This window comes from Crassostrea angulata, chromosome 6, assembly GCF_025612915.1.
Source record: "Crassostrea angulata isolate pt1a10 chromosome 6, ASM2561291v2, whole genome shotgun sequence".
NCBI lineage: Eukaryota > Metazoa > Mollusca > Bivalvia > Ostreida > Ostreidae > Magallana > Magallana angulata.
This window is the reverse complement of record NC_069116.1, coordinates 15615696-15625892: the sequence shown is the minus strand read 5'-3', so window position 1 is coordinate 15625892 and position 10197 is coordinate 15615696. Positions and strand designations below refer to the sequence as shown.

General features: G+C 32.4%; 1 protein-coding gene across 1 annotated transcript in view; it reads left to right on the top strand.

Moving 5' to 3' along the window:
• The window catches only part of LOC128187189 (ATP-dependent DNA helicase Q4-like), an 85734-nt gene that overhangs the window by 46152 nt on the left and 29385 nt on the right, over nt 1-10197 (top strand). Inside the window, exon 16 of the mRNA XM_052857453.1 lies at nt 8972-9109. Within this exon, the coding sequence (XP_052713413.1) occupies nt 8972-9109 (138 nt within the window). The remainder of the gene's footprint in view (nt 1-8971; nt 9110-10197) is intronic.

Genomic DNA, 10197 nt, shown 5'->3' with positions numbered 1-10197 from the left:
ACAACCCCTCGCTTCAACGCTTCAGTGCAGTGACCTATTTTTGAAGATTTGCTAGTACTTTCAACATAACTATATCTACTACAAAAACTAATATAAAATTCATTTTGTCAAAGATTTAAATTACAAATATGAAGGAAAACACATAACTGCGTAGCACAGGCGTCGGAACCGGGGGCAATTGTGAGTGGGGGGTTACCTTTTTTATTAACCGTAACCACAAGACCCTTTTTTCTTGTTTGTCAAGATTTTTGATAAGTTAAGCCCACTTCCAACTTTCAATTTGCTTTGTGAAGTTTATAAAACTGCAAGTTACGTTAACTATCAAGGAGTTCATCCTGACGACGCGATGAAAACAGAGCGCTCTGGTTGTGTTTATATACAAGAACTTACCGAAATAATGTTTCATAAGACTTTTATTCCACCACCAGTAAGCATCCTTATTCACTATTTTCAATTTCGAATCATAAGGCTAGCGCTAGCCTAGTTTTTGTTTTATTAAACATCAACAACTGTTCCTCGTTTGAGTCAATTCAAACTAACGAGCATTCGCAACTTTGTGTAGACCTATGTCAACAAACTTGATTACTCAAGTCTTCTAATAGGAATTTCCATTTAATCAAGTGAATAAGCTCTAAGAAAAATCATTCAGAGCTAAAAAATTATTTTAAGGTTTATTTCAGTGAAACTTTAAATTAAAACAGTTAGATTTATCTCAGGAATGACATACTAAATTGTATTGCGCAAGGTCACAATAGCCGCATAACATAACGTTGCATCAGCGTTTTTAATCTTTGAAAAAAAAAAACCACAATTCGGGTCACAAAAGGGACTGTCTCAAAAGCTTCATAATATAAATTAAATTGTATGAGATAAATAGAACACCTATAATTGTGTGATTTTATATTTGCTTTATCCAACTCGTTGAAATGGTTATATTCGCTCGGCAAGCCTCGCGAATATATACACCATTTCAACTCGTTGCATTGATAAAGCAAATATAAAATCACACAATATAGATATCCTCTATATATACTGAAGCCCGAGTGCTTTTTTCATTTATGATACCAAGTTTGTTGTTATCCATTTTTCCAAAATGGCTTGCTCTGTAGGCAGTGTTTAGATTTACCAAATTAATGGTAAAATAAAAATATGAATAATGAAAATATGAACAATAAATCTTAAATAACCAGAACAGACATAAAAGCTATAGGGTTTCAGCATGTTTAGTATTCCTTATTTGGTTCTTGGCACATACTGGTAAATGTTTTTTTTTTTTTTTGCTTGCCTAAGCTGAAGGATCATATGAGCTTTTCTGATTAAAATTTGTCTGTTGTTTTTGTTGTTGTAATTTTTTAAAATAAAATTCATCTATTTCTCCAAAACCACTAGGCGAATTTCAACAAATTTGACACAAAGCATTATCGGGTGAAGGGGATTTAAGTTTGTTCAAATGAAGGGCCAAGTCCTCTTAAAAAGGGAGATAATTTGAATTATTAAAAATTTGTTGGTATTTTTCCAAAATCTTTTGTCTAAAACCATTTTGTCAGAAAAGATGAAAAGTGTGGAAGCAGCCTCTGGAAGATTCAAGTTTGTTCATATCATCCTCGTAGGTAGGGTAGGGTCATATTGGGGTCCAATTTTTACATATAGGACTTCGTGACGATTTTTACCAATTTTTTGAACTCTGATTTTTGTTCTTGTAAAGGACCTACTGAGGTTGTCTTTCCAATGACATATTATAAGTTACACATCTTTTTTCATTAAGTTTGGATATTATTATCACAAATTTATCAGTTGAGCACTATAATATCACTCAATAGTTATTGAACATCCATGTGCCAGTTCCCTTGTCTTTGAAGATAAACAAATTGTTTTTTTTAGCATAAGATTTTTTAAATATACATTTTCCCCATTGTTTCAAGGTTATAAACAGATTAAATAATGAAGAATATATTACCTTAGACTAAAGTAAAGAAATCCCAGTTTAGCTGAAGATAAAAAGGCCAGTTGAGATGCTGGAAATAATATCAGACTTCTTATATTTCTGTTTGCTTTATTTTAACTCCATGTCTTATTTTTGTTGCCATAGAAATGTTAAATCTTTGTCGAATTGTCTTCTCAGAATTTTATTAAGTATTAAGTAAAGAAATAAACAGTCAAAGATGCCAAAAACAGTCCTGATTTAATTAAGGTTTGCTATTACATGTATAGGGCTTTGACTCTGTCTTATCTGGGAGTGTTAAATCCAAGTGCAGTAGAGGAGTAATGGTTGTAGTTGAGTAATCAACTTAAATATCAATAGTGCACATGGAGATGTTGCCATTAAGCTCAATGAAACTGAGAGCTGAAGTGATATTTTCTGATCACTATTTATCTGGTGTTCATATTTTTGTAATCTTTTCAACTTCTTCTGCAAAACCACTTGTCTAATTTTATACCAAAACTAGGAACAAAGAATCGTTACATGAGCTTTTAAGTTGGTTCAAGCAAATTAAGGGGCGGAGTCTACTTTAAAAAGGAGATGATTAAGACAGAATGAAAAAATGCTGTGGTGTTTTAAAAACATTCTCTGGAGAGAATTTCTTGCAGTATCAAATTTTACTCTTACTAAACTTCTTAAATGCATAGTAGATTTAAAATTGTTTAAATAATGACCCCATAGTTCACGACAAGGTCCCATATTCATCCTAGAACTAAACAGAAACAGATTTCAAATATTTTTTTCTGAAAACCATGAAGATTGTATTTTGTAAATTTAATGAAACTTTAAAGTGACAAGGTGACTAAAAAGAGATGTTTGACTTTTTTATTATAACAATGGAAAGAAGAAGGAATTTCATTATATGGAAGGTTTTGCGTATTACAAGTCATCACCTATCAGTTGACAAGTCGTTAAAACTCATGCGGAATTACACATGTAAACAAGCTGAGTTGTTTTGGACATTGATTTGAGTGTCATGTAGGTGATTGAGATTGCCATCTAAAAATAGTTACAATTGGACTGACTCACTGAGAAAAGAATTTGAAGTTGAAGTTATTCTATGTCTGTAGTAAGAAACATACATTTATAGATTATGCATTTCAATAAATATATAGTACCTGAAGACATTAGGTTTCAATGAGAGCTGTTTGTTCATGATACATGTATATGCCATGCTGCATTATTTACATTTCCAAAAAAAACTCAATATTTTTGTGTTGGCACAACGCTTAATTATATTTTTCTCTTTTTAATTTGATTTATTTCCTTTTGAACATCGGAATTTTTCAAAAGTTCATCTTTCCATGTGATATATGAAAATCGTGAAAAAAATTGATATTTAGTATATCATGGGTTTGCACATCATGATGTCTTTTTCATGTAATTATATATAAAGCTCGAGTTTGGAAGGGGCACCACATTGGTTTGAAGTTCATTTAGAGATGTACTGAAAAAGTGATTTTCCTTATTTAATGACCATTGGGTTAGAGAAGTCTGTGACAAGATGTTAAGGGGCCTTTTGTAGAAAATGATTGCCATGATATCTGAAATTAGCATGGATGCAAAGTAAACTGGAAAATTAAGTTTATCATTTTATAATCCAGATGGCCTGTGATCCTTTTGTTTGTCTTATCATAGAAATATTGCTTTTAATTAGATATTTAAGGGTCATGACTTAGCACAAATGGATTTTTCATGATAAGTAACTCAAACCTTGCACCCTATGCAAATACCAAGTGATATAAAAAAAAAATAGCAGTGAAGTGTAAACTGTGCCACAAATTGGTTAAAGAATTTACAAAATGGGTATTGTGGAAAAAAAATCAAAGAATACCATTTAGATATGAGTATATTTGCAGAATTTATTGTAGTAGTGGTCATTACTAGGGCCCTGCTCTGCGGATGCCCTATAGTGATCAGTGCATCCATCTGTCTTTCTGACCGTCCTTCTGTCTGTCCATCCGAGATCACATATGCGGAGCATATCCTTTCTCCTCTTGGCCCAATCTAGCTCATACTTCACCCACAGAGTATCTATGGTTAGAGGGTATCAATGGCCTTGAATGAAGTTTGTAGGTCAATGGTCAAGGTCATATCTTTTTTCAGTGCATGGCTCATACCTCACATAAACTGCTTTTGAGTAAGGGGTGTGTTGTGATCTTGAACCAACTTTCAAGGTCAAATGTGAAGGTCCTAGCAGAATAAAATGAAAAATCCTTGTTTGGAGCTCATCTTCTCTTCCTTTGCTCCAATCTGGCTTATACTATACATGGTGTCTTTGATCAAAGAGTATTTAGGAACCTTGAATGATGTTTTTAGATCAAGTGTCAAGGTCATATCAATTAAAAACATTTTTTTTTACAGAGCATATATATGCTCTCCACTTTATAGTCCTTTTGACAAATACTTTATTTAAACAGAGCTTTTTGGTTAATTGGGTCCAGTGATCTTGAACAATGTCAATGTGAAGGTAATAGAGGATCCCTTTATAGATCCTATATATAAACCTTTTTAGGCTAGATTATTTCTCATTTGCTTAATCTTGCTCAGATTGAACAAACAACCTGTATGTAAGGGGTAATGAGATTGAATTAGAAGTTCTGTGCCAGCTGGAATATTTCTTTGTTTTAGGTCAAGGTCAAAGCAAAATCCTTTGAAATTATTTTCATCCCATTGTCCATTATTTAAGTGGGGCCCCTTGAGATGGTCACCATCTCAATGTTGTCTTGTTACCTCTAAGTTATAATGGTCTTTTAGTTATAACTATCCTAACTTGAAATTTCCTTGTTGATTTTTACTTTATACAAACTATTTAAATATCAGCAAATGATAACTTTGAATATTTTCAGAAAGCAGAAACTTTAAATTATCTTTGCAATCATGCAAACAAGAAAAATCCCCATTATTTGTAGTGAATATATATTTTTTAATGAAAATACTTTAACGTCTCATTTATATTGTTGCAGAAATAAAACAATGATTTTTATATTAACCCTTATCTGTCAAAATTGTTCAAGTAGATAAAATGTAATTCATTTGTCAGTAATTCATAACAAACAATGCAAAGTAGGGTCAACTGAATGTTATGTCAACTTTTTCTCAGAATTTTAAAATCTTTATATTGACACTCATGCCTTTTCTTTACGAGTTTTTTTTTTTATGATTTAAAAGGTTGTTTATATCTGAATACTGACATGCATCTGATTAATTCAAATGATACATGTACATTTACATTATTTATATCTGATTTTCTTAAATCTTTATGCAGTGCACCTTTTTCAATTATTTTATCTAATTTAGCAAAATCACTGAATGAATCATGCAATTTTATACATTTAAAAATTCCTTGCATATTTCATTAAGAATTTACAAAGGCATAAAAAAACCTCCTTTGAATTGATAAACATTAATGGACAACTTTCAGATTTAAAAACCTTTCATTGTGTTAACCAGTATATATATATCTCAGAATGTGCAAAACTTGCACCCTTTTTAATCCTGTTTTCACTCCTGTTTTAGAGATATACACTTGCATGTGTATATATTCACTATAAGAGAGTAAGGCCTTGCTTTGTCTTGTAGAGAAAGCTTATTAGTTACCCAAAAGTTTGCTCAGGTTGTCACCATAAAGATGACCTCTAGCGAAAGTAAGAACAATAAAAGACAGGATGACAACTATGTTGAAATGTCTGTTCCACTAGCATGGACAAAATAGCAGTTAGCCCCAACACCTCTCTTAATCATCCCAATAGTTGGAAAATTATTGAGCCTTATGAATTTTCTATCATTGAGTGTCATAGTATGTCAATATTGTTCACACGACTGTGTTAAAGGACCATTACGATGTCTGGACCGTGAATTTGTGGACACATTAAGACAATGAGATAATTTGTTTGCTCTTAACTGTGAATGAGATGGTCCTATTGCTATATGAACTATGAGAATGGTCAATGTTGAAGATGCCAAACTGTCTTTTAGATTGTCTCGTGTTCTAAATGTCTGAGAGTGGGCTTGAATGATGGGAAACATTCATTCTGAAATCAATGATACTCTAGATGTTGATGACATGCAAATATCGATGCTTTAAAATTGGTATGAATCAGAAATATTCTGTTCATATTGTAGCCAGATGTGAATCAATTCTTAGTCTTGCTTGTAGCTTTTGTATTGTTGTCAAAATTGTCATTAGTTTTAAAACTTGTAAGGAATAAGTATGTGCAAATAAAAGTTAAAGGTCTAATAATTTATTCTAAATCAGTCTACTGCTCAATTTAGTCCATGTTTAGAAAAAAGGACTGTTTTCCTAGAAGAGCCTGTTTTCATATAAGTTGCAGCAATATTTCACAGTGCTTGAGCAGTGCTATATTTGAAATATGTTTACATTAAAGAATAAATTTTCATTTTTAGCTCACCTGAGCTGAAAGCTCAAGTGAGCTATTCTGATCACATTTTGTCTGTCGTCCGTCTGTCCGTAAACTTTTCACATTTTCAACATCTTCTCAAGAACTACTGGGCCAATTTCAACCAAACTTGGCTCAAATCATCGTTAGGCAAAGGGAATTCAAAGTTGTGAAAATTAAAGGTCACACCCGTTTTCAAGGGGAGATAATTAAAATTAATGAAAAATTTCGAGAAATTTTCAAAAATCTTCTTCTCAAGAACCATAAAGCCAGGATATCTGAAACTTGTGTGGAAGCATCCTCAGGTAGTGTAGATTCAAAGTTGTGAAAATCATGATCCCTGGGGGTAGGGTGGGGCCACAATGGGGGTCAAAGTTTTACATAGGAATATATAGATTAAATCTTTAAAAATCTTCTTCTCAGAAACTAATCAGCTTGGAAAGCTGAAACTGTGTGTAAGCATCCTCAGGTAGTGTAGATTCAAAGTTGTGAAAATCATGATCCCTGGGGGTAGGGTGGGGCCACAATGGGGGATCAAAGTTTTACATAGTAATATATAGTTTAAATCTTTAAAAATCTTCTTCTCAAAACTAAACAGCCAGGAAAGCTGAAACTTGTGTGGAAGCATCCTCAGGTAGTGTAGATTCCAAGTTGTGAAATTCATGACCCCCATGGGTAGGGTGGGCCCACAATGGGGGTCAAAGTTTTACATAGGAATATATAGAGTAAATCTTTAAAAATCTTCTTCTCAGAAACTAATCAGCCAGGAAAGCTGAAACTTGTGTGGAAGCATCCCCAGGTAATGTAGATTCAAAGTTGTGAAAATCATGATCCCTGGGGGTAGGGTGGGGCACAATGGAGGGTCGAAGTTTTACATAGGAATATATAGAGTAAATCTTTAAAAATCTTCTTCTCAGAAACTAATCAGCCAGGAAAGCTGAAACTTGTGTGGAAGCATCCCCAGGTAATGTAGATTCAAAGTTGTGAAAAATCATGATCCCTGGGGGTAGGGTGGGGCCACAATGGGGGGTCGAAGTTTTACATAGGAATATATAGTTTAAATCTTTAAAAATCTTCTTCTCAGAAACTAATCAGCCAGGAAAGCTGAAACTTGTGTGGAAGCATCCTCAAGAAGTGTAAATTTAAAGTTGTGAAAATCATGATCCCTGGGGAGGGTGGGGCCACATTGGGGGGGGGGGGTTGTTAAGACTTTGGCTCCAGGACAATTCTTTGGCCTCACAAGAAGGTTCAGAGTTTGATGTAGCTTTATATCCCATATATAAACAATTATTAAGAATCTTTTTGAGAACTGCAATACTCATACTGTGATATGACTATAAAATCAGCCTGTTAGAAAAGGGACTAATGATTATAAACATAAGAATATCCAGGGGGGAAAATGGATTTTATTTATACAGGATCTACATGTATTATTGTACATTTACCAGATAGTTTGTATTATGACATCCATTAAGCTGATTTTATCATACCTATTGTTCCTCAGGTGAGTGTTGTGGCCCATGGGCCTCTTGTTTATCATGATATTGTCAATACTTTGTAAATATCTTATATATAAAGTGGCAGCTATATAGGAACAGCATTTTTAATCAAATTAAACAGTGCAATGCATTAAGAATAAAAATTGGGTAGTTTTTTCAATGTACATTAATTGTGAACAAAAAATATTGAATACACCTTAAATACCCTCCCCTCTTGGTGCACAAATTGTATTGTGTTAAGGACAGTCCAATGTCTATACACCTTGTGTCAGGATGCTTAAATGCAGAACATTTAAAGTTTTCTAGCACACTTAATCAGTTCTTAATATTAGTATGGCTTCAAGATTTTTTTTATTATTAACAGAAATTTTGTAAGAAATGCTGATCCATTTTGATCCTTTTATCATTTTATGCATATGTACTTGGTATATAAAAAATAATATTTCTTTTAATAATGATTTTAATTTTTCATCATGATGGCTTCTTTGAAGACTTCTTATTATACTGTTGAATAAAGAAATAAGGGAGCACAATACAATAGAAGAAGAGAAATAATATTTATGGGACACTTTATTGAAGCATACTGAGTACTCCAATAGATAATTCCTTCTGAACTGTAGAATGAATCACAAAAACTGATAATGCCTGTGTTCTTTGCTAGGTGACTTCACAATAAATTTCTCAATGTTATTTTGTACCATTGTTTTCCTGGAATTTTCATGGTTTGTTCTCATCTTGTCAGTAATGTGCATCTGATCAAAGAACTATTGATTTTTTTTTTGGATAGATAATTTGCATTTAATGTTTTTGAATTTCAAACTGTTATGCATTTAAATCTTTTTTTATGCAAGGTAATTTATTGATTTGCTCTATGCATACTTTCTTACCAATACTATAAAATATGATTATTTTCATGGAATTTTATCTATTATATTTATAACTAAATACCTGAAAATCCTATATTTTTAGTAGTGGGCGCCTGCAGAAGCTTTGCAAGTGAGGCATTCAAAAATTAGTTAATTTTCAGTGATATCTGTAGTGAAGTATGTTCTTTTCTTAAAAACATGATCTTTTTCTTTTAACTACTATAGGGTCAAGACTTGGCTGAATTAAAGAGGCATACATTTGCCAATACGATAGACTACAGGACATTAAAGAAGTTTGTTCAGAATGTATTTGTACCATGCCATTGCAAACAAGTCCATCAAATGCAACAGGATAACACTAAGGTAATCAGTGGTGACTGCCTGATAACAACAGGGCAACTGTTAGGTAATCAATGACCATCTGACTGCAACTGGATAACTCTAAGGTAATCAATGGCCATCTGAAAACTGCTGGTAATTCTAAGGTAATCAATGGCCTGACACCAAATGAATTACTCTTAGGTAATTTATGGCTATGTTGCAACAAACTGGATAACTCTAAGGTAATCAGTGACTGTCTGGCAACAACTGGATAAATATAAGGTAATCAATAGCCGTCTGACACTAACTGGATAACTTTAAGTTAATCAATAGTGGTCTTGCAACAACTGGACACTAGCTTTTTTTTCATTTTAAGTTGGCTTGATCAGTGGAGTCTGAATGTCTTTTTTTCAAATTTTTCAAATCATTTTTAACAGAGCAGTGATATTCTAATTTGGTCACATATAATAAAGCACACAAGCTTTACAACTGGTATTAATTACAATTTACAGTCATTAATTAAGGAATTTGATTGTTTAACCCACATTCTGGGATACAACATGTCCTGTTCTTGACAAAAAAAAAAGTTTTGGAAAAGCTTTAACTGCCCCAGGTTATATTCATTCAATATATATTCATTCAACAAAAAATGATATTTGATTACATTTTTTTTTTTACCACTATGTTAAAAAATGACTCAGGTAAAGTTTAACAAAATTAAAATGCAATATTTATACAATGTAAATAAGAAAACAAGCCACCAAGTACTGGTGACTCATGAAACTTTCCAGAACATGGTTGTTTATTACAGAATGATATTAGTTGATATTTTGACCAGAATATGTGCTAGACATTTTGAATTATGTGTTTGGCTACAGACAAGAACTCATTTGAATTCACAGTTTGTTTAGATTTATTATGAATGGATTAAGTACAATGTTTTATTGATCATTCCTCTATGTTCATTTCAAAAATATATTTTTAAGTAAGATGCATGATTCTAAAAAAAAAAAATCGAAAAATGTAGAGTCATACACATACATTCTATGTTGATAGTGAATTGCAGTGGCTTTACTCTGACTAAAACCAGTTATATAATTGCATAAAACAACACATGTTTCATCAGGTAT